Here is a 25,328-nt window from a genome sequence, read left to right on the forward strand (position 1 = left end):
TGAAGGAATGCAAGATTTTCTGCTATGGAGCAATTCACTTGAGCGGCACATGAGGAGCACCAATCTTCAAACATGTGCCATTTTAGTGCATAGAAGCGTCATGTGGACGGTGCTGCAAAATGGTGTTTATTACCGACTGAGCCAATTCTATGCTACGTTAGGAGCCACATGTGTAGGTTCCACAGCTCCAGCTGGGGATGCCAAATTATGTTCTGCGCTTAAGCGAGGAGATCCGTTCTCAGCGGTATTACCCCATGATTCTTGCTGAGGTGCTGTTGTCAAGGCGAAGAGCGTCTGAAGCAAAGAACCTGTTGCCGGCGTCGAGACAAAAAGACTCTTTGCTGGAACACTGCAGGGGGCTGGTAAGTCTTTCGCTGCAGGTGCAGAGTCAGGCGATGAATCGTCCTGTTGCGTCTGCAGGGAAGTCCTGTCTGCTGAAGGGTGTATGTCGATGGTGAAGACAGCTTTTCAAGATGAGATGTAGTCATATCATCCCAAATGGAACACTTAATGTTTTTTACTACACGGAAGCATTCACCGTTTAACAGCTGACGGAAGTGATGCGCCAAACACATGTGACGTGTTGCCACTAGCTTTAGCACGTTAGCCAATCTCATTTGAATATAAAAAAATTTACATTTTCACACAGCTTGGGGTGATGGCAAAGCATTCAACTCACATTTGTAAGGTGCTGTATCCACTGAAGTTTTGCCAGCTGCTACATTCTTCATTATATACAATTGTTTTATCAGACCAGCAGCGCAGCCAGGTAAATCTGCCGCTTCCGCTATATACAACAAGCCGTGTGCACTGAGTGCATGAAGTGTACAACATTCCACACTCTTAAAGTACACTTATTTGCTGCATTTTCAGTGTAAACCTACTACTCGTACTACATACACTACAAAATGGTGTAGAATAGTGCAGAAGTGTGAGGTTTGGGATGCACCTCATGTTTTTTGGTGGAAACCATGGTTTTAATACAGTATACTGTATACATATAGTAACCATGGTTTTACTATAGATTAACCATGGTAATTTTTTGGCTACTATGGTTTTACAACAAATATTGTAGAATAACCATGTTAACCACAAAATTATAAAAAATGTTCACCATAGTTTTCATTTTTATGTTTTATTACTATGGTATTACTATATAGTATATGGTTACTATAGTATGTAAATTTGAAGAAAAAAAATAAACATGGTACATTTATTGAGGGAGAACGCAAAACTATAGCGAGGTAACGCAAAACTATTTCAGAACAAACAATTCCTTCCCTGTCCTCTAAGGGGCTCCATATGAGAAAAAATGAAGGTGGAGTAAATAATGGCAGAACTTTCATTTTTAGGTGAACTGTTCCTATAAGAACCATTTGATAGTCCTTTTGTCTTTCTTACCTGTACATCAATGTATCTAATATGGGTACACTGATTAAGTCCATCTAAGGATCTGAGTCCACAGCGTCTAAGGGTTAAAGTTTGCAGTTTGATACACTCAGACAGTGTGGACAGGCTGCAGCCCGGCAGGTCCTCCAGTGTCACTGTTGTAACCTAATTTTGACAGCACAATGAATTTATAATCTATACATGTCTCATTCAAGTAATCAGATTTTCTATATATGTCAAGTTTAATCAAACTGCTACCTGTATGATAGAGCACCACTCTCCTGTCTTGAGAATAGTGTCCACAGACAGAGGAGGCAAGCTGGGTACTCTTGTTCTTCTTGGCCCTCTCTTTTGGGACTGTAGCTGGGCAGAGGGACCCTTTCTTTTATTCAGCATTGATAGTTTGGCCCAAGGAGTGCACTTCATCATCCAGGCCAGACGCTTCTGCTCTGTACTGTCAGGCAGATATAAAGAATTTAATTGTTGAATCTCTGGTACACGTTTCTCCAACTCAATGGCTGTAGCATTTGTATGCACCCTAGTGTTCATCCCAGGTCCTACACCATGAAAATCAGAAACTGGTAGAGTCGTGTCTGTCTCTGGGTTCTGAGTCGTTTCAACACTTATGTGGTCTGTATCACTAGGGGAACCAACTGGACTAATGCCACGCTCATAAGATAGTGGCTGATGTGCATTTATGCAGGACTCTGGAGTGACTGTATGAACTTCTAGGTGTTTTCTTAAATTTGAGAGATGTATTAAAGAGTCAAGATCTCCATTATCAAGTCGTTTCTTCTCTTGATGGCTCTTCATTCTGTCTTTATCACTCATTGTTAGTGGTCTCTGATCATTTAATCGTTCTGGAACTTCTAAGTTCATGCTTTTTTCATTTTTTTCCATCATATACTTCTCCGCCTTCACTGTCTTTTCCTCCTTGTTCCCATCTCTTATTCTTTCATTATTATCTTCTTCTTTTCTTACATTTTCCTCATTGCCTATGTTCTCCTTTTCCCTTCTTTCCTCAATTTCCTTTTTTCTTTTACATTCATCCTCCACTGTGATTTTTCTCTCTTTTTCTGTTTCCTTTGTCTCAACATCCTCTTCCTGTCTTCTTCCTCGGCTGCTCTCCTTCACACTCTTCTCTTCAACTGATTTATTGTTGTTCTGCTTCTCCTTCCTCTTCCTCTCCATTTCCCTCCACCTCTCTTCATCTTCCTCCTCTTTCCTCTTCTTCTGCTCAAGTCTATGCTCTCTCTCCAAACGATGGCGCTCTAGTTCTTTTTCTCTTTCATAATTTGCTCTCCTTCTCTCTGTCTCCTCCTTTCGAGTGTGTTCTTCCTCCTCAATCCTACTTCTCTCCTCCTCCCTGTATTTCGTAATCTTCTCCCATTCCCTCTTCTCCTCCTCAAGCCTTTTTTTTTCTTCTCTCTTTCTGTTCAGCTCTGTCTTGCTCCACTGGCGTGCTAATGTTCCTCTGAAAGCAGCTTGGATCTTTGTGGCTGCTCTGCAGTGAAGCTCCTGGGTTCTCCTTCTCGCCTCCTTCTGAGCTTCCTCAAAAGCTTGTCTCTCCTCCACCATCTCTTCCGCAAGCTTCCTTATCAACTCCTGAAATGTACCATAAAACATTGATTGGTAAACACTGTATACTGTCATTTATGAGGAACTGTGTAGGGTTTAAAAAGAACTTACACATGCATACAGCATAACATTTAACAGATTACTCACCTGCTGTTTATCCATTTCCAATTGAAGATCCACTGTGGGATGTACTTCTTTTTTTAATCCAAATTTTTGAATCTATTATCAATATACAGATATATTATTATATTGCAAAACATCTTGATTCAATCCTGCTTCCTCATAATTTTCACAAGGTATCCGTTGATGTCATCTCAAGATTAATAAATGTTATGTTAAAGATAAACATACCAAAGTGGTCTGCTCTATCCTCCTCAGCTCCTCCTCGAACTCCAATTGTCTTCTACTCCTCCTCTCTTCCTCCTCTCTCACTGAGTTCAAATGTAGCTCTCTTTCTTCCTCCTGTGCTGCTAATCTCTGCTTCTCTTCCTCTTGCAGTCTTTTCTCCAGTTCTCTCCATTCAATATTGAATTGTAATTCACTTTCAGTGCATATATCATGCCTAGTTATATCTGAAAACCAACAAATTACATAATGAGGTAAACTGAGTAATGAGTGATCTATACAAAAATATTGTGGATTTGGTGTTTTTAAAGGGATAGTTCACCCAAAAATGAAAATTCTCTCATCATTTACTCACCCTCATGCCATCCAGATGTGTATGACTTACTTTCTTCTGATGACCACAAACAAAGATTTTTAGAAGAATATCTCAGCTCTGTAGATCCATACAAAGCAAGTGAATAGTGATCAGTGCATCTATGCCAACTTCCGCAGTTAATACAGGATGGACTTCAAAGACATAAGTCATTAATGTTACTGTTTTTTTTAATACTGGACCTTAACACTTAGTTTATACATTTTAAACCATGACTTGCACTGCAAATAAATAACTAATATGGCCATTATATTCATGCTGTTTAGCCAGAGGGGAACTGGCCCCCACAGTGAGCCTGGTTTCCCCCAAGGTTCTTTTTCTCCACTAACCAACATCTTATGGAGTTTTATGTTCCTTGCCACGTTCAGTTTTAGCTTGCTCACTGTGGGGTCTAAAAATAATTATTTTTATATACTTTTTGCACGATGATTGCGCGACTCTGACATTACAGATATTACAGCATGATTTTCTGTAAAGCTGCTTTGAAACGATGTGTGTTGTGAAAAGCGCTATACAAATAAAAATTTGAAGCTTCAAAAAACACATAAAGTCAAAAACATCAGACTCGAGTGGTTTAATTAATGTCTTCTGATGTGATCCAGGTGGTTTTGGGTGAAAATAGACCAAAACGTAACTCCTTTTTCACTGTACATCTTGACAGTAGTCTCCTTGGTGATCATGATATCAAGCTCGATTACACTTCCCACAGCACCATCTAGCATTCTGTGCATACTGAAGTGTAATCGAGCTTGAAATCATAATCATGCCTAAAGACTGCAATGACAAGTTGTACAGTGAAAAAGGAGTTATATGTTGGTCTGCTCTCACGCAAAACCAACTGGATAACTTCAGAAGACATTAATTAAACTACTGAAGTCGAATGGATTACTTTTATTCTGACTTAATCTTCTTTTTGGACTTAGTACTTGTCACTTGCATTTTATGGATCTACAGGGCTGAGCTATTCTTCTAAAAATCTTCATTTGTGTTCAGCAGAAGAAAGTCATACACATCTGGGACAGTATGAGGGTGAGTAAATGATGAGAGAATTTTCATTTTTAGGTGAACTATTCCTTTAAGAGGTGAGATTTGAAAAGCTTGTCCAATGGTATACTTTTAAAAGGTGCCATCTACTGGCAAACTATTAAATTACTCTCTTGAGTGAGTATTGACGCTGATTACCACCCCTGGAGTCGCGAGTTCGAATCCAGGGTGTGCTGAGTGACTCCAGACTGGTCTCCCAAGTAATCAAATTGGCCCGGTTGCTAGGGAGGGTAGAGTCATATGGGGTAACCTCCTCATGTTCAGGATTAAGTGGTTCTCCCTCCCAATGGGGCGCATGGTAAATTGTGCGTGGATCGCAAAGAGTAGCATGACCCTCCACATGCTGGGAGTCTCCGCGGTGTCATGCACAAAGAGCCACGTGATAAGATGCGCAGATTGACTGTCTCAGGTGCGGAGGCACCCGGATTGAGGTGAGCAACAGTGCCACCACGAGGACCTAGTAAGTAGTGGGAATTGGGAATTCCAAGAAAAGGGGATAATATAAAATAAACAAATAAAAAAAACTCTCTTTGCAGTGAACATTGTTCAACACCTGAACATCAAAACAGATTTAAGTTTTGATTCGTTTAGTTATCTAGATTATTATGATAATATATTTTTATGACATAATTCATTTTTAACTGCAGTACTGTAACAAGGCTAGGTTTCTACTTGTGTTAGTACATTGATCATCCATGTTATGACATCTGTGACATCTCCCTCTCACCATTCTGTGGGTCAATGTCTTTGGGAAGTCCAATTTGTTCCTTAATTTCAGAATGAACCTGAAAACACACACACACACACACACACACACACACACACACCTTAAGCAAGATAATTTGGCTTAGGTGTCAGAATAAAAGCGTGTTTGTGCTGCTTTAACTTTAATTAATTTCAAATTACTGGTTTAAAAAATCTATCTGAGATGCCATTTTAGGAGAAGGGCATGACTATGGGTAAATAAGGACCTTTTTCTCTCTTCAACATCTTGAGAGTTATATCTTTTGGAATAAACTGTCTAAGTGTATATTTACTCAACAAAATAAGATAAACATAACATCTAATTGGTATTATAAAGGGACAACCAGTATTTAAGGTTAAGGACAAAGCACAGACACTCCTGAGTGATGACTCAGATGGGTTTATTGTCTCATTTCCATTTAATCACAAACAACAAACCTTGAAAGCATGACTCACCCTCTCTTTCCACTTTATGGGGTCCTCACTGAATTCTGAATCTGATTCATTTATAAGATTATCGTTGCAATTGAGGTGAGACAGTTCCAGGCTTGAGATGTCTACTAGTAAACAGACAAGAAAAAACAAGTAATGTAGTATTCCAAGAACTTGATAGGGAACAACGGGCCTAAAGGCTCCTTGGGTTAAAATTATTTCTCTCTCTCTAAATAAACACCACCACAGCACTTTCCTAAACACCTGTTTGCTGCTACGTATTGCAAAAATTTTCCATGCAATGACAAAAGGTTGCTTTTGGGGTAATTTGGTCTAAAATGCAGGGTACAACTGGGCTAAAGGCACACCTTAAGGAAAATTTGCCTTTTTTTCTGGTCACAAAGTGTATCACGATTAAAAACATAAATGTATTTTTATTGAATATTGATGGAGCAACTTAATTTGTGCGAAAATAAATAATAACAGATTATTTCACATGTAAATGTAATATTCTTGACACAACATAACACTTACCAGCCCCAGTCAGCTATATGCTTTCTACATGCGAAAGGGACCCCACCACACACACACACAAATACACGCACGTACAGTTATGTCACCGCATAACAACATGTCAAACTCACTTCATTTCAAGTGGCATGCGAGCTCATTTCTGACTTCCCCTGTCATCTGTATGTTTTGGAGTGCATTTTGCTTGCTTCAACAGTGGAATGAAACGTTACACGGGTCAATTACCAACACGGCTTAATCATATCAGCACGAGCGCAGAGCAGGTGCAGTAATTTGCAGACTGGTCTCAACCGCTGAGACTATTTTAAATGTGTTTGTGAACCAGTGAGATATGGGGCAGGGTTTGCAAAACATGTTTGAATGCTGTACAGAATTGTCTCGTGATTAAAAACAAACAGCCCCCAAATTCTAAACGGCACATAAACATAAATTAGAAGGGTTTTCAATTCACAGATCGCAATGCTTACAAAATTGTACCATGGATGTACTGCAGTAACACTACCTGTATTGTATTACCTATGGAAGTTGTGGCAGAAAAACTTTCTAAATATATTTAGACTGCTGTTTTGTAATTACAAAAATGCCATGCCATGCATGGTTTTACCTATGGTTACCATGAACTATTTCAAATATCATTGTTAAAACTATGAATACTATGGAAGTGCATTTTCATAATAATGGACCATGTTATCCGTTTTCCATCTGTGTAAAATCTGTACTCTTGTAATGCTCTCTGATTGTAAGTTGTTTTGTTTGCCTTCAGAAATTCCAAGACATGACTGTAGTTTAATCTGTAGAAGCCTGATGAAAGGAATCTGTAAAGACCCAATTTAGTCACACTGTCATAATATGTAAATGTAGCCATATACAAATTAGGTGCTCATTTTCAACAGATGTTACTGTTATTAATGTTATAATTTTTATCTTCATCCCAACCTCAAAATCAATGCTTTACTGTCAAATGTGCATTTCAATGCACATAACGTAATATTATTTGCATGGGTGCTACCAAATCAGGTGCTGGTGCCACATTTTCAAAGGGCCCTTTGAGGTCACAAATAAATCAATATGTGGCTCAGGCTGAAATTGAGTTTGACACCCCTGTTTTAATCTATTCTTTGGCTAACACGCATTAATATGGGTCCAGTGTTGTGGGCTTGTGGACACATGCACAACAGCACCTCTGATGAAAAAACCAAGTAGTAACACTGTGAAAATATAGGGGAAATAGTTATAGGGCAATATTTGTCAAATACATTTGAGACAGCAAGTTGCTTTTTTGAGTTAGAAATTAAGAAAATGCTTATTCAAAATAACAACTTCAGAAAAGGGTTAAACATTTTCTGTTAATCTCAATCACATTTGGCATTTCATAACACCTCAAGTTTTCTATAAACATATTATTCACCATTGTGATTGGATCAGTCAATGTCAATCACATTTCAAACATTTTTCATAACATTTCTATATGCCCCACTATGTGCTTTATGAGTGCCTTTAGCTCCTGCAACAGAGGGGCTTTTATACCAAATACTATCTTTTCACATATTAGACAACTTTTTTTAAACTTTTGATTTAATCACCTTAAACAAAACTGAAAATGACAAACAAGTATTTTGTTTTTAAAATAAATGTGATAATTTCAGGGATTCTCATTACATTTTCAAAATGTTAAATTATTACATATTAGATCAAATTACCTAAAAAAATAAAACTTTAGATATTGCACACAAAGATCTCATGGATCAGGAATATTTTTCTGTGTATAGTGACACACAGGTGTTTAGGAAAGTACTGTGGTAGTTTTTGTTGCTGTTTAGTGTTTTGTGAGCAAATAAAATCAAAAGTGCCTTTTACCCCATGGGGCATTTAGCCCTATTGTACCCTAATAAGTTTTTCAAATGTTGCAGATTTACAGTATGCAGAATGAGAATCCCTTAAAATATCACATCTGTTTTGAGACAAAAGACTTGTATCTCACCTTTTTCCTCAAAATCTTCATGGATCAACTGTTCAAAAGCGTTCATTCGATTTCTTGAAGCTTCCATATATGCTAGGACAGAGTTAGGAAGTTCTGCATGCAGCTTTTGTGAAAACACAAATAATGTTACTGATACAATGACAGCTGAGGTAGTAAACATGCAACCTTATGGCTGAACTATATTGAATTATGTCTACACAATGTCACAAAAGTTGGGGTACATTACATTTCATCCATATTTTCAGATTGTTCATTTTTCTTATAGTTATATAAGAAGTTATACGTGAACTTATGTATGGAAGTATGACTTTTTCGCCCTTTGATTTTATTTTACTTAAAAGTTTCAAGATGAAGTGGAATGGGTTGAAAACACTGTTGGAAAAGTCGATTGAATTTCAAATGTTATTATGCACTTGTGTAGGATGTTTAAGGACTGTTTATTAAATGGCACACGCACAAGCCACTTACATCTCCATCCAACACAGTTAAGCTGTCATCTTCTGATTCTTCAGAGTCATTTCCAGAGGGATCAAAGTTTAATTTATTCAACTCCTCGTCAATTGCCTGCTCAATGTCATCCATATTATCACATCCCGGGTCAAAAATCAATAAACTGTCTGGGGAAACGAACAGAAGGCCTATTTGTTAACGTCTTTACATCTTATAAATCACGCGCATTTAACATTTATCAGTATCAACTCTTCACGACATCACTAAATAATAATAACAATAACAGAAAGGGTCTTAGAAGTATTTAACAAAATAAAGATTATGTCTTTATTTTATATTCAGCACTTGTTTCTTACGATCTGCCTCATGCTCGCACCATGCGCGTCCATCGTAGTTGCTATGGAAACCAAGAATACAGGGTGCCGTGAGGGACAACCTTCATGAAACATGCAAGCGCTAAACATGGAGCCGCAAATGGTACAATTTAAATACAGTTTGTTGGCAGAAAACAATTATATTTTGTCCAGATTTAGCATAATAAAACAAATGTACATTTTCAATTGTGAAAATTAAATAGAAAATATTTTTAATATAAATCATGAATATAAACGATATGAAAACATTATACATCAGAAGTAAAGAACTATAGGCCTGTGTCAAATCTAGAAACTGCACACCATTTATAATGGCTGGTCTGAGCTAACTCATTCATTATTCGTTCACTAATTCATTGGGGTGTCTGTAGCCTATATGAAGGCATTGTTACTTTACAAATTATTACAAAATGAGTGAAACAAGACCAATTAATACTTTGGAAAATAGTAAATGCTACTTTGATGTTAAAAAACATACATCAGACACAAATATATTGCACAAGGAAGCCTAACATCATTCTACTGCATCACTGCTGTATCATTTTCGGTGCATCAAATTCTTCATCAACATACAGTCAGTGTCGAGTCTTTTATTTAGCAATACACTGTTGCTGATAAAGTGTGAACATTGATGGGGTTTATTTACTGTACCAAACTCTTATTGTAAAAAAACAAAACAGTCGTCATCACAATTACAGTGCATTCAAGTGCACATCTTATTTCTTTAAGTGCATTTTTAATTGTATACTGTAGGGTACAATGGGGCCAAACTGTGTGTCTCAAAATTATTTGCCAAAGTTGACAAATCTTCCTCTATAACTATTGTCTCCATATTTACATCGTCTAACTATAACCTCCCTGGGGGCTTTTACCCCATGTGTGGAGTCTAAAATACCCACAAATAAAATGCTTAGAGTAGATCTTCCTTTACATACACTGGCAGCCAAAAGTTTGGAATAATCGTTTGGTTACGTATGTAACCTCCGTTCCCCGAGGGAGGGAACGACACGTTGTGTCGGAGAAGCGACACTAGGGGTCTCTCTTGAGTGCTGATATCCACCTCTGATCTATGAAAAAAGGCCAATGAGAGTTGGCAGCCGGTATTTGCATGTCCCGCCCCCGGACATACGGGTATTTAAGTGGCGCAAATACGGGAGTTCATTCAGGATTTTTCTGAGGAGCCGGAAATGGTCCGGCCACAACAGTGGCTCGGTTCAGCGACATGGCGGAGGAAAGACACAACATGTCGTTCCCTCCCTCGGGGAACGGAGGTTACATACGTAACCAAACGTTCCCCTTCTGTCGCTCTCTCCACGTTGTGTCGGAGAAGCGACACTAGGGGACCCATTCCAATCTTGCCATGCCCTGAACCGTGTACGTGAACCGCCGATACAGAGGCGGGCAGGGATTTCATCCAGTGCCGCGCATCGTCTGTACCTGGCTGCACGTACCCTTCCCCAATGCCCCATAAGAACATCGGAATCCTTCTAGTTACCCTGGGAGGGGAACAAGGCGATGTTTGCCAACATGGGAACGGGCCAGCCTGGCTGGGCCTCTTTTCTCTCTATGTTTCTCGCATAGAGCAATCACGACCGGGGCCCTTACACGCATATAGGGAAGGGGTCTTACCCAGACCCTACGGAGACCACACCTGCCCTTTTTCTTGGGGAGGAAAAGTGGTAGACACGTCACACGTCCGTCTTAGGGCTCGTGTGGAATGTATGGTGCGGTGGTAGATCCAGTCTCGAAAGGGGGGAGTTGCTACAACATGGCGACCGGGGCAGCTGTAACTGCCTAAGGGAGACACGGGGGTCCGCTCGAAAGGGGACAGAACCGTGGAATTACACACAGGGGGAGTCCGAGCAGGAGGTCTTACCTGTGGAGCACCTATACCAGTACAGGGTAGCCATCAGGGTACCCGCAGTGGCTTGGGTCGGTGAGTTCCTCCGCTGAACCGCGGACCCGGAGGGCTGGGGAGGAATCGACCAGGGTCCCGACTCGGAGTGGGGCGCCCTGGGAAGAAGGCGCACTACTTTACCTTGACGTCAGGAAAAGGGCGCTGGGCGCAAGCGATCCACCCGGCCGGTCGGTCTACGTGTTACCGAGTTCTACGGGCTCGGACCTGACAAAACACGAGACGCAACCGACTCAACGCGGAGGTTGTAAAACCTCGCGAAGGTGTTGGGTGTTGCCCAACCCGCGGCTCTACAGATATCTGCTAGGGAGGTGCCCTTGGCCAGTGCCCACGAGGACGCAACACCCCTTGTTGAGTGAGCTCGGACCCGTAAGGGTAGGGGCACGGCCTGGGAGTGATAAGCCAGTGTGATGGCGTCGACAACCCAGTGGGCGAGCCTCTGTTTGGAGACGGCATTCCCTTTCTGCCGTCCCCCAAAGCAGACAAAGAGCTGCTCAGAGCGTCTGGTGCTCTGTGTGCGGTCCAGGTAAATGCGCAGGGCGCGCACTGGACATAGCAACGAAAGGGCTGGGTCTACCTCCTCCCGGGGCAGCGCTTGCAGGTTCACTACCTGATCTCGGAAGGGTGTGGTAGGAACCTTGGGCACGTAGCCCGGTCGCGGTCTTAGGATCACAGACGTATCTGCCGGACCGAATTCCAGGCAAGTGTCGCTGACAGAGAACGCTTGCAGGTCCCCGACCCTCTTGATAGAGGCGAGCACGATCAGCAGGGCCGTCTTAAGAGAGAGGGCCCTGAGTCCAGTTGATTCAAGCGGCTCGAAAGGAGATCTCTGGAGTCCTGCCAAGACTACCGAGAGATCCCAGGAGGGAACTAGGCCTGGCCGGGAGGGATTCAACCTCTGGGCGCCTCTCAGGAACCTGAGGATCAGGTCGTGCTTACCCAAAGACTTGCCGTCTACAGGATCGTGGTGGGCGGCAATGGCGGCAACATACACCTTGAGGGTGGACGGGGACAGCCTCCTGTCCAGCCTCTCCTGTAGGAACAGGAGCACTGACTAGATCGCACATCTCTGCGGGTCTTCAGTTCGGGAAGAACACCAATCTGCGAACAAGCGCCACTTTAGGGCGTAAAGGTGCCTGGTAGAGGGGGCTCTGGCTTGGTTGATTGTATTCACAACGGTCGCCGGTAAGCCGGCTAGCTCTTCCGCATCCCGTCCAGGGACCAGACGTGGAGGTTCCAGAGGTCTGGGCGCGGGTGCCAGAGCGTGCCCTGTCCCTGAGAGAGGAGGTCCTTTCTCAGGGGAATTTGCCAGGGAGGAGCTGTCGCGAGAAGTCTGAGTTCCGAGAACCAAGTCCGAGTGGGCCAGTAGGGGGCCACTAACGTGACTTGCTCCTCGTCCTCCCTGACCTTGCACAGCACCGGTGCAAGAAGGCTCACTGGGGGAAATGCGTACTTGCGCAGCCCCGAGGGCCAGCTGTGTGCCAGCGCGTCTGTCCCGAGGGGAGCCTCTGTTAGGGCGTACCAGAGCGGGCAGTGGGAGGTTTCCTGGGAGGCAAACAGGTCTACCTGGGCCTTGCCAAACCATTCCCAAATCAGCTGGACCGACTGGGGGTGAAGCCTCCACTCCCCGCCGGGCAGGCGTTGTCGTGATAGCGCGTCCACTACGACGTTGAGCTTGCCGGGGATGTGAGTGGCACGCAGCGACTTGAGTTGAGCTGGCTCCATAGGAGGAGACGGCGGGCGAGTTGTGACATGTGGTGGGAGCGTACGCCGCCTTGGCGATTTATGTACGCCACCACTGTGGTGCTGTCCGATCTCACGAGGACGTGTTTGTCCCGAACTAACGGGAGGAACTTCCTGAGAGCAAGAAGGAAGGTCAGCAACTCCAGGCAGTTGATGTGCCAACGCAGCAGGGCCCCTTTCCAACGGCCCGCTGCTGCGTGCCCGCTGCACACGGCACCCCACCCGGACCAGGAGGCGTCGGTTGTGACCAGAACACGTCGGGACACCTGCTGCAGGGGCACTCCTGCCCGTAAAAACCAGAGGTCTGTCCAGGGTCGGAGTGTTTTGAGGCAGGCGGGGGTGATCCTTACCCGATGCGTGCCGTGGTGCCATGCTTGTCTCGGGACTCGAGTCTGGAGCCAGTGCTGGAGTGGTCTCATATGCAACAACCCCAGCAGCGCGACCGCCGCGGAGGACGCCATATGCCCCAGGAGCCTCTGGAAAAGTTTTAGAGGGACCACTGTGCCTGGCTTGAAGGAAGCGAGGCAGTCCAGCACCGACTGAGCACGCTCGCTCCTGAGATGTGCTGTCATTGAGACTGAGTCTAACTCCAACCCGAGAAAAGAGATGCTCTGAACCGGAGTGAGCTTGCTCTTTTCCCAGTTGACCTGAAGCCCCAAACGGCTGAGGTGCCGGAGCACCTGGTCTCTGTGTGTGCATAGTAACTCTCGAGAGTGTGCTAGGATGAGCCAGTCGTCGAGGTAGTTGAGAATGCGGATGCCGGCTACTCGTAGCGGGGCAAGGGCCGCCTCTGCGACCTTCGTGAAGATGCGAGGGGACAGAGACAGGCCGAAGGGGAGGACTTTGTACTGAAACGCCTGGCCGTCGAACGCGAACCGTAAGAAGGGTCGGTGTCGTGGCAGAATTGAGACGTGGAAGTATGCGTCCTTCAGGTCTACCGCTGCGAACCAATCTAGATGCTGAACACCAGCCAGAATATTTCTCAGAATATTTGAACGGGAGTTTTAACAAGGCCCGATTGAAAACTCGCAGGTCCAGGATTGGTCGTAAGCCGCCGCCTTTCTTGGGTACAATGAAGTAAGGGCTGTAGAAACCCTTCCTCATTTCGGTTGGAGGGACGGGCTCTACCCATGACTCGGTTCTACCCGTGCTATTTCCGTGCGCAGGGAACTGGCATGCTCGCCGTGTACAGCGGAAAAGCGGACGCCCCTGAATGGGGGCGGGAGCCGGGCAAACTGAATTGCGTAACCGAGTCGAATGGTCCGGTGCAGCCAGCGTGATGCATTGGGAAGCGAAACCCACGCTTCCCAGCTCTGCGCTAGGGGCACCAAAGGGACGAGTATTTTGGATGTACCCGGCGGGGCCTCGCAGCGGGGCGGAACAGGTAATGCAGCGTCGGGCGGCTTCGTTGCGGCCTGAGGCTGAGGTGCTGAGAATAGACTCAAAGCACTTACCTTGCTCCGCGCGCCCGGCAGGGGGCGGGTTCGTGACTGAGGAGGAGGTCTGATGTTGGCGTCCTCTGGACTCGTCTGAACCGGCCGGCCGGGGGACAGTCGTGGGCAGGTGGAAGGCGGGATCGCCGCGTCCGGTGTACCGGGACTGTCATAATCTGAAAGCACATTGCCGTGAGAACGGCATTTGCGGGCCAGGTGACCCAGATGCAAAGGAAATAGCTCTTTTATTGAGAATGTGGGTACCACAGCCCCCATCAGGGGGTGTGGCAAATGAAAAAACAAAGGATTCTCCACCCGGCCCTCCACCGGGGGACGGAGCTGTCTTACCACCTCCGGAGCTAACGTCTTCGGCTCTGGGTCGACTGTCTCAGGAATGCTTGGGAGCCTTCCGGGTCCTAGAGGGGGTTCGTGAGACAGGGGGCGTACGCCGCCTGCGGGGTGCTCGACGCTGGGGCTGAGAGCTGGGCCCGGGTTGGGGCGGAGCAGGAGCTGGTTTCTTCGCCGCAGGGGGACGCCCTCGGCGAGCAGACGGGGCAGGGCCTGTAGCGGCAGGTGTGCGGCGGGGCATGATGTGAGAGATGGCCTCCGTCTGCTTCTTCACCGCGGAGAACTGTTGGGCGAAGTCCTCGACGGTGTCGCCGAAAAGGCCGATCTGGGAGACAGGTGCGTCCAGGAAGCGGTTCTTGTCGGCCTCACGCATCTCGACCAGATTGAGCCAGAGATGGCGTTCCTGGACCTGTCCGAGTGCCTGCGCTGTGGCCTTCGTCGCTCTCAGGGCGAGGTCGGTCGCTGAGCGCAGTTCCTGCAGCACATCAGGATCAGGTCCACCCCCGTGCATGTTTCTGAGTGCTTTGCCCTGGTGGACTTGCAGGAGGGCCATCGCATGCAGCGAGGCAGCGCATCCAGCCGCACTGTAGGCCTTCGCGTTGAGCGAGGATGTTGTCCTACAGGGCTTGGATGGGAGTACGGGGCGGCCACGCCAGGAGGTAGGGCTACCGGGGCATAGATGGTACGCAACTGCCCTATCGACCTGGGGAATCGCCCCGTATCCGTGGCGCTCTCCGCCGTCGAGGGTGGTGAGAGTGGAGCGGGCACCTAGACGGGCGGAGAGCGGGGCTCTCCACGTAGACGTCAGCTCGTCATGCACCTCCAGGAAAAACGGGACCGGGGGATGCGAGGCCGCGAACGGCGCGTTGCCCCCAGGAACCAGTCATCCAACCGTGAAGGCTGTGGGGAGGATGGAGGGTTCCAATCCAACCCCACGCTCACGGCGGCCCGGGAAAGCATGTCAGACATCTGAGCGTCGGCCTCAGCCTGGGCCTGCTGGCCTGAAGGCGACAGTCCAGGGGAGTCCTCGGCATCAGACATCACACTCTCCGATGCAGCGGCGAGCTCATCTGCTTCGGGCTCGGGAGGACAGACAGCCAGGCCGTGAGGCGAGCCGCTACCCGGCGAAACTGCACCCGCTGCCGCCCCCAAATCGCCCCAGCGCCAACCGCATCGAGCAATGCGGGGTGCAGCTGGGGTGGCTTGCTTTCTGTTGAAAACAAGCCACGACCACAACGTGGTCATGGTCATGTTCTCGCAGTGAGAACATGAACCATCCACAAACGCCGCCTCGGTGTGATCGCGACCCAAACACACGAGACAGCGCCTGTGGCCGTCTGAAGCGGAGAGGCTTCTACCGCATCCAGGAACAACACAGGGGCGGAAGGGCATCTTGAAAAATACGCGTCCTGAAAAGGACGTTCAACACCGCTGTGTTTTGCTCTTTTAGAGAAATTACTCGTTTAATAGAAATTTGCTCTTTTAAATACACAATGTGTGTGTGTGTCTGCGCTGTCGAAGCGCTCAGGGGCAACAATGCACGCCGTGCAATGTGAAGGAGAAAGCCGCTGTTGTGTGCCGTCAAGATCCAACAGCATGCAGATCGTCAGAGGAAACAGGAACGTTTATAGTGGTGTGTAACTCGCAGCAAACTGCAGACAGATCATCGGCTCCGAAGACATTTTCTGAATGAACTCCCGTATTTGCGCCGCTTAAATACCTGTATGTCCAGGGCGGGACATGCAAATACCGGCTGCCAACTCTCATTGGCCTTTTTTCATAGATCAGAGGTGGATATCGGCGCTCAAGAGAGACCCCTAGTGTCGCTTCTCCGACACAACGTGGAGAGAGCGACAGAAGGGGAAGTACAGATTTTGCTGTTTTGGAAGGAAATCGGTACTTTAATTCACCAAAGTGGCATTCAACTGATCACAAAGTATAGTCAGGACATTACTGATGTAAAAAAAACAGCACCATCACTATTTGATAAAGTCCTTTTTGAACTCTAGACAAAACCTAATTTCCAGCAGCCATCACTCCAACACCTTATTCTTGAGCAATCATGCTAAATTGCTAATTCGGTACTAGAAATTCACTTGCCATTATATCAATCATTAAATGAAGCTCAAAATTGTCTTTGTGTTTGTTTTTGAGTTGTCACAGTATGCAATATACTGGCATGTCTAAAAAAAAGTCAATGATGCCAAAAAAAGAAACAGCTTTCTCTGGAAACTCATCAGTCAATCATTGTTTTGAAGAATGAATGCTATACAATGCTTAAAATGACCAAAAAACTTAAGATTTCATACAAAGGTGTACAGCCTTCAAAGAACAACTGGCTCTAACAAGGACAGAAAGAGATGTGAAAGGCCAGATGTACAACTAAACAAGAGGATAATTACATCAGAGTCTCTAGTTAGATGCCTCACATGTCCTCAGCTGACAGCTTCGTTGAATTCTACTCGCTCAACACAAGTTTCATGTACAACAGTAAAGAGAAGACTCAGGGTGCGGGCCTTATGGGAATAATTGTAAAGAAAAAGCCACTTTTGGAACAGAAAAACAAAAATAAAAGGTTAGAGTGACTCAGACATTCGACAACAGATAATTGGAAAAGAGTGTTATGGATCTTAACCCCATTGAGCTTTTGTGGGATGATGAGAAAGGTTCTCAACCTTTTGCAAGCTGGGCCCGCCCAAAGCTGGTTCATTGCAGTTGGGGCCCCAGTGCCCCCCGCCCCGCCCCATGCTTTATTGTTGTTATTATTATTATTATTATTATTATTATTATTATTATTATTATTATTATTATTGGCAGTAGCACCAGACTTCTAATGTGAGCTTGCAGGCATTATTATTATTATTATTATTATTATTATGAGTAGTAGTAGGCCTATCATCATTACTAGGCTATTGCTATTTAATTATATGAGGTTACATGCTTTATTGTTGTTATTATTATTATTATTATTATCATCATCAGTAGGCCTATTATCATTACTAGGCTATTGCTATAATTGGGAATTGGCACCAGACCTCTGATATTAATTTATGCTTTATTATTGTTATTATTACTAGGCCTAATAGTAGGCATCATCTGCATTTTTACAGAAGCTTGCTGGTAGGTGATGTTAATGTGAGACCTGAGCCTGCTTTGCCTTGCAAAGATCCTCAATTCTTGGCTCAATGTTTGATAAACATAGCCTCAAATCATCCTCGATTTGTGCACGATTGCGTATTTCGTTTTGAGTGCAGTCAATTTTGAGAATCCTGCCTCACACAAATATGTCGACGCGAAAGGAAGGAGAATCTTCAAGGCGACGTCACAGAGTTCAGGGTATTCCTGCATCAATGCTGCCCAGAATGACGAAAGAGGCTGTTCCTGCATATCAATTGATAGCTCGTTTGCTGTGCACACAAACGGATCTCGAACCCATGCAAAAGAGCGATAATCCTCTTTAAAGTACGTCGCAAATTGTTTTCTCATTGCTGACAGGTGCTCAGACGCTGATTGAAACAGGGAGGAGATCGTGTGACATGCCTGCATCAGTGATAAAGTCTGCAAGGCTCGGGAACATGTCGCAGTTCCCTCGACAGATGCGGCCATGCCAGAGGTCTAGTTTTTGTGTGAAGGCGTGCACTTTTATGGAATGATATTCCGGACATTATTCAAAAGGAATTGCAAATTGTATTTGCAATTGCGTTTTCAATTTGTGGACGCATAAATTGTGACATAATCCAAACGCAATTGCAAATCGCGCATTACCGTTTGCATTTTCGTTTAAGCGAACGCACAGTGACTGCCAGATTTCAAATGGAAAAGCAAAGTCCGTTTGCAACTGTGTTTCTCATATCTTACGAGTTTTGGCCCTGTCATATTTAAATAGCAATTTCAATTACCACGTCTGCTTTTTCACTTTCTCAGCGTCGCGTATGTAGCCAGCCAAAACTCAAATGGAATATTATTATTTTTTTTTTTTTTTATTATTGCAATATTAACAAACAGAACAAGACGATACATACAAGAAATATAAACAATCTTTCAAAACAAAAGAGAAATTATGGTTCAGAATACATTAAGAGAGGAAATGTGAAAGAAATTTAAATATATTCAACAACAGTCTAAAAAGAAAAGAGAGTAAGAGAAGAAAGAAAAAAAAAGAAGAGGGCACAAAAGAAAAAAACATTAAGAGAGAATATTAAACATGGCACTAATTCTGGATGTTTTCATTGCTTTCTTGTTAACAGAAGTTGAAATTGTATTTAAATACATCTTCAATTCTTCTTTGAAAAAGCTAAAGTGGGGTTTACTTTTCATATATTTACATTTATGGATATGAAACTTTCCAATATATAAAAGAAGGTTTATACAAAAACATGCATTAATTAGATTCTTGTCTTTAACATAAAATCCAAAAAGAATGTGTCTATATGATAAAGAAAAGTTACATAAAACCTTTTGGACAATCAGAGCATCAATATTGTTCCAGAAAGACCGAGTAAAAAGACATTCCCAAAACAAATGATCAACAGTTTCAGAGGAGGCTTCACAAAAAGAGCAGGAAGTATCAATATCATTTCTAAATTTCTTTAAAAAAGTATTTAACTGGATAAAATCTATGAATAATTTTATAGGATATTTCTTTAACTTTATTAGTTAGAAAGAATTTCTGAGGAAGTGACCAAACATATGACCATTTAATATCATCAAAAAGGTTATTCCAATACGAAATGGAGGAAGGAATTGAAGTAACAGGGTCCAAAAATAATGACCTAATTTTATAACTGGATTTATGTATTGAAAAACAAATAGAACCAACCACAGTAGATTCAGGGCTAGGGGGAGAAACAGAAGTCACTGTAGCATTATTATTGTTTCTAAACAGCATACAGATTTCCAAAGAGATGGCCTTGAAAACTATATTAAATTCTTTACTAGATACTGGGAATTGGTATCCTGAAACAAAATCGGAATAATTAAATAAATTACCTTCACTATCAAATAGCTGGTTTACTAATATCACCCCATTATTGAACCAGTTTTCAAGAAATAAAGATTTCCTCTTATGAAGAATATTACAGTTGTTCCAAATTAAAAAATTGTGTGGCGAGAAATTATGCTTGTAAATAAGTTTCCAAGCCATAAGCATCTGCTGATGATAATTGGAAAGTTTGACAGGAAGTTTACTAATTGAATAATTGCACATTAAAAGAAAATGTATACCTCCTAATTGAGAAAAAATATATCTTGGGATTATACTCCAAATAGAAGATTGATTGTGAAGGAAACGTTTAAGCCAATTAATTTTTAAGGTATTGTTAAGAGAATCAAAATCACTGAAATTTAAGCCACCTTTATTATAAGAATTCAAAATAACTGATTTTCTAATACTCAAATGGAATACTAATTCCCTTAGTATTTCCATTTCCGATGCCTTACACAGAAACCTGTCAATCAGGGTCAAGGGTGGGATTATGCTATGGGGCGTGTTTGTCTTGGGAAGTGACGTCACTCACAGTCGACGGTCAAGAGGTGATGCCCTGAACAGACGCCGGTTTATCAAATCAAATCAAATCAAATCAAATCAAATCAAATCACATTATTGTCACACTACCATGTACACAAGTGCAACAGTAGGTGAAATTCTTGTGTGCAGTTCCGAGCAACATAGCAGTCATGACAGTGACGAGACATATACCAATTACAATAAACAACATACTTACACAACACAATTTACATATCAAATGTACACATACTTACACAACACAATAATTATATACAATGTACAGTAAACAATACACACAATATACAATACAATAAGTAGGAGTATATGAAATATATATATATATATATATATATGAAGTAGTATATTGAGGAGAATATGTTGACAGTCCAGTGTGAGATTATAGATGAATAAAGTGCAGTGCTAATTATTGATCCTGATAGACTGTGAGTGATGTCACTTCCCAAGACAAACACAGCATAATCCCACCCTTGACCCTGATTGACAGGTTTCCCTGTAAGGCATCAATGGAAATACTAAGGGAATTAGTATTCCATTTGAGTTTTGGCTGGCTACATACGCGACGCTGAGAAAGTGAAAAAGCAGACGTGGTAATTGAAATTGCTATTTAAATATGACAGGGCCAAAACTCGTAAGATATGAGAAACACAGTTGCAAACGGACTTTGCTTTTCCATTTGAAATCTGGCAGTCACTGTGCGTTCGCTTAAACGAAAATGCAAACGGTAATGCGCGATTTGCAATTGCGTTTGGATTATGTCACATTTTATGCGTCCACAAATTGAAAACGCAATTGCAAATACAATTTGCAATTCCTTTTGAATAATGTCCGGAATATCATTCCATAGTCGTCATGTCGTGTGATGTATGTTGCTGAACTGTATTCAAATGTTATAAATATAAAAACACCACATTTTGAAATTTAACTGCAGTAGGCCTATGTCAATTTAGTTTATTTGTGTGTGCTGCGCTCATAGACTTTAGAAAACGGCGCTCATTTGTTTGATTTCAACCTGTCTTTGCAAGGCCGCGAAACTCATATTTTGCTCCTTGCAGACAAAGTGAATGTGGTGTTTTTATATTTATAACATTTGAATACAGTTCAGCAACATACATCACACGACATGACGACCAAGAGAGCTGACAATTGACCATCACTTACCATCACCTCACGATTGAAAATGTGACACTGATTTCATATGACAGTTCAACAAACAAGTTAATAATATTAAGTCATTTACATTTTAGACGAAATAATGACTGTTTTGGTCTATTTTAGCAGCGAAAATAGATCCGATGAATCCAAACAAAGATCACAGCATAGCGCATCTCACAGCAATACTCTTTTTGAATGATTTGTTAAATCATTGTGTTTTGAATGATTCAGTGTTGTGAACGAATCGGTTAAGTCAAAGATTCAATGCCCCCTAGATCTCCCGACCACCCGCCTGTCCGATGTTCCCCCTGACCTTGCCTTGAAACTGCCCATTGACCCCATGGACTGTCTCATTTCCCTCTGTGCCCCTTGGACTGCCCTCAATTTTGTTTGTGTGTTTTGTGGGTTGTCTGTTCAGGGTTTTTTTTGTTTGTTGGGATCGTCCAGCACCACTTCCTCGCAACCGAGCGCGGCCGTCAGAAGCCGTCCGTTTTAGAGGGGGGAGTACTGTCACAAACCCCGCTCCTCTGCCCCATCCCCGCTTCGTCGCACACACACTCACTCCTCAAGCTCGCACGCTCGCTCCGCCCCCTCGAGCTTTTCACGCTCTTTTTGCTCGCTCGAGCCCTCACGCCCACTTTGCTCCTACTCGCTCACATGAATCTGTCTCATTCTTGATGACTCGGCCGTTTGAACGAATCGTTTGAATGAACGACTCAATGACTCGCTTAATGAAACCGCTTATGCTTATCACCTGCATTTGTTCTCACTATCGGCAAACCAGTCAAATTTGTTCAAAACATTTTTTTTTAAATCAGTCCAAACACATTTCAATTTTTATTCAGAAGTTATGTATATACAAAACTATAACTTTTTATGACAGTAGTTTAGTGATAAAAAAAATGTGCCCAAAAAATCCCTTCCATCATAGCCTACTCGCGCCCCCCGGGAGAGTGTCCGCGCCCCACCGGTTGAGAACCACTGATCTAGACTGTAAGGTGCACGAGAAGTGCTCGACAAGACAGCCACATCTATGGCAAGGGCTACAGGAAGTGTGGGGTGAAATGTCACCTGAGTATCTGAACAAACTGACAGCTAGAATGCAAAGAATATGCAAAGCTGTCATTGCTGCACATGGAGGATTTTCTTGATGAAAACACTTTGAAGTAGTTTAAGAAGTTCTGAGCATTTCTTTCAAATTGTAATAGTAATTTTTCACGATATTAATGTCCTGACTATACATTGTGATCAGTTGAATGCCACTTTGGTGAAAAAAGGTACCAATTTCTTTCCCTAAGAGCAAAATCTGTACATTATTCCAAACTTTTGGCTGCCCATGTATGTCTTCAGGATCTTGCAACCAGTGTTTCCAAAGCCTCACAGGATGTATAAAGGGAATACATCAAACAATGCAATACAGTGAACAGATTGAAAGATACATTTTGGAGGGAAGTAAGACTTTTCACACACCTTCTGCGTAATTTATCTCAAATACTGTAACCCGCACAAGAAGAGACAGTCACAATGTATGTCAAAACTGCGTTTATTTGCAGGCAAACAAAAGTACAGCATGGAAAATCCAGAGGGAGAATGGTCAGGGTAGCGTAGGGTCAAAAGCCGGGGAAACAAAGTCGAGTAAAGGGGCAAATCCGGGAGAGAGTGGTCAACGAGAGTGGGGAGGTCGAAGCCGGGAAACAGGATCAGAGTAGACGGGACTAGTGGGAGCAAAAGACAGGGGAACAAGGGGAGCTGGCAAGCTAAGAGGAGGACAAGAGGAGTTCAAAACTAGACGAGACTAGCGGGGGGCAAAGACACGGGAAACTAAATACAATAACCAACAGGAGTGAGACGAACGGGTTGTGAAATATATAGGGGCGAGTGCAGGTGTAAACAATGATAGGTGATGAGACGAGTGCAGGTGAAACTAATGTGCAGGAGTGCAGATGACGCGAGTACAGGTGGTCATAATGTTCTGGGGGATAGGAAACGCGTGAGAAACTCGAGGAAGGGAGATTGCCTACGAGCATGTGAGCGAGTAGGAGCAAAGTGGGCGTGAGGGCTCGAGCGAGCAAAAAGAGCGTGAAAAGCTCGAGGGGGCGGAGCGAGCGTGCGAGCTTGAGGAGTGAGTGTGTGTGCGACGAAGCGGGGATGGGGCAGAGGAGCGGGGTTCGTGACAGTACTCCCCCCTCTAAAACGGACGGCTCCTGACGGCCGCGCTCGGTTGCGAGGAAGTGGTGCTGGACGATCCCAACAAACAAAAAAACCCTGAACAGACAACCCACAAAACACACAAACAAAATTGAGGGCAGTCCAAGGGGCACAGAGGGAAATGAGACAGTCCATGGGGTCAATGGGCAGTTTCAAGGCAAGGTCAGGGGGAACATAGCAGACAGGCGGGTGGTCGGGAGATCTAGGGGGCAGCCGTAGGGCAGAGACAGGGTCAGGGGGTCTGGAAGGCGACTGGAGGACAGGGACTGGGTCCGGGGGTCTGGAAGGTGACCACCGGACAGGAATAGGGTCTGGAGGCCAGGGAAGAGGCCACAGGACAGGGAGAGGGTCAGGAAGTCCGGGCTGAGCCGTGAAAGGCGGTGCCGTCAGAGGCGACACTGTAGGCGGCTCTGGAGGTGGGGTTCTGGAAGGCTCTGGAGGTGGAGCCGAAGGAGGCTTTAGGGGCGAAGGCCTGAAAGGCTCTGGAGGTGGAGCCGAAGGAGGCTTTAGGGGGGAAGGCCTGGAAGGCTCAGGAGGTGGAGCCAATGGAGGTGGCGCCGTGGGAGGTCCCCGAGGTGACGACCTGGCAGGCTCTGTAGTCTCGGGGGGTAGAGCCGTAGGAGGCCCGAGAGGCGGAGCCATAGAAAGCTCTGGAGTCTTTGGGAGCAGAGCCGTGAGGGGCTCGGGAGGTGGAGCCGTGGGAGGCTCGGGAGGCGGAGCTGTAGGAGGCTTGGGAGGCGGAGCCGTAGGAGGCTCGGGAGGCGGAGCCCTAGGAAGCTCTGGAGTCTCTGGGAGTAGAGCCGTGAGAGGCTCGGGGAAAAAGGTCATGGAAGACTCGAGAGGCTCTAGAGGTGGGGCCCTGGAAGGCTCGAGAGGCTCGAGGGGGGGAGCCATGAAAGACTCAAGAGACGGAGCCCTGAGAGGCTCGGGAGGAGGAGGAGCCCTGGAAGACTCGAGAGGAGAAGCCCTGAGAGGCTTGAGGGGAGGAGGAGCCCTGAGAGACTCGAGAGGGGAAGCCCTGAGAGGCTTGAGAGGGGGAGGAGCCCTGAGAGACTCGAGGGGCGAAGCTGTGAGAGGCTTGAGGGGTGGAGCCATGAAAGACTCGAGGGACGGAGCCCTGAGAGGCTCGAGGGGAGGAGGAGCCCTGAGAGGCTCGAGGGGTGGAGCCATGAAAGACTCGAGGGGAGGAGGAGCCCTGAGAGGCTCGAGGGGAGGAGGAGCCCTGAAAGACTCGAGAGGGGAAGCCCTGAGAGGCTTGAGGGGGGGAGGAGCCCTGAGAGACTCGAGAGGAGAAGCCCTGAGAGGCTTGGGAGGGGGAGCCCTGGGAGGCTTGGGAGAGGAGCTTTGGAAGGCTTGAGAAGAGGAGCCCTGGGAGGCTTGGGAGGAGGAGCCTTGAAAGACTCGGGAGGAGAAGCCCTGAGAGGCGGCGCTCTGGGAGGCTCGAGAGACTTGAAAGGCAGAACCCTGGGGGGCTTGGGAGGTAGAGCTCTGGGAGGCTCGAGAGGAGGAGCCTTAGGAGGCTCGAGAGGAAGAGCCCTGGGAGGCTTGAGAGGAGGAGCCTTGGGAGACTCGAGAGGCAGAGGCCGCGAGGGCTCTGAGGGGCGAGCAGAGGCTGGCAGAGCCGTGGAAGACTCTGGGGGCGGAGCAGAACCCGGCAGAGCTGTGAAAGACTCTGGGGGCGGAGCAGAACCCGGCAGAGCCGTGGAAGACTCTGGGGGCAGAGCAGAACCCGGCAGAGCCGTGGAAGACTCTGGGGGCGGA

General features: G+C 45.1%; 1 protein-coding gene across 1 annotated transcript in view; it reads right to left on the reverse strand.

Annotated features, from left to right (window-relative positions):
* lrriq1 (leucine-rich repeats and IQ motif containing 1) overlaps window positions 1-9,256 on the reverse strand; it is a 44,571-nt gene extending 35,315 nt beyond the window's left edge. The window contains exons 1-9 of the mRNA XM_052152219.1: window positions 9,244-9,256; window positions 8,886-9,055; window positions 8,418-8,520; window positions 5,930-6,033; window positions 5,457-5,514; window positions 3,319-3,539; window positions 3,115-3,186; window positions 1,648-2,994; window positions 1,402-1,554 (exon numbers count right to left, since the gene is read on the reverse strand). Of these exons, the coding sequence (XP_052008179.1) occupies window positions 1,402-1,554; window positions 1,648-2,994; window positions 3,115-3,186; window positions 3,319-3,539; window positions 5,457-5,514; window positions 5,930-6,033; window positions 8,418-8,520; window positions 8,886-9,055; window positions 9,244-9,256 (2,241 nt within the window). The remainder of the gene's footprint in view (window positions 1-1,401; window positions 1,555-1,647; window positions 2,995-3,114; window positions 3,187-3,318; window positions 3,540-5,456; window positions 5,515-5,929; window positions 6,034-8,417; window positions 8,521-8,885; window positions 9,056-9,243) is intronic.
* Window positions 9,257-25,328: the final 16,072 nt, after the last annotated feature.

This window comes from Xyrauchen texanus, chromosome 21 (assembly GCF_025860055.1).
Source record: "Xyrauchen texanus isolate HMW12.3.18 chromosome 21, RBS_HiC_50CHRs, whole genome shotgun sequence".
NCBI lineage: Eukaryota > Metazoa > Chordata > Actinopteri > Cypriniformes > Catostomidae > Xyrauchen > Xyrauchen texanus.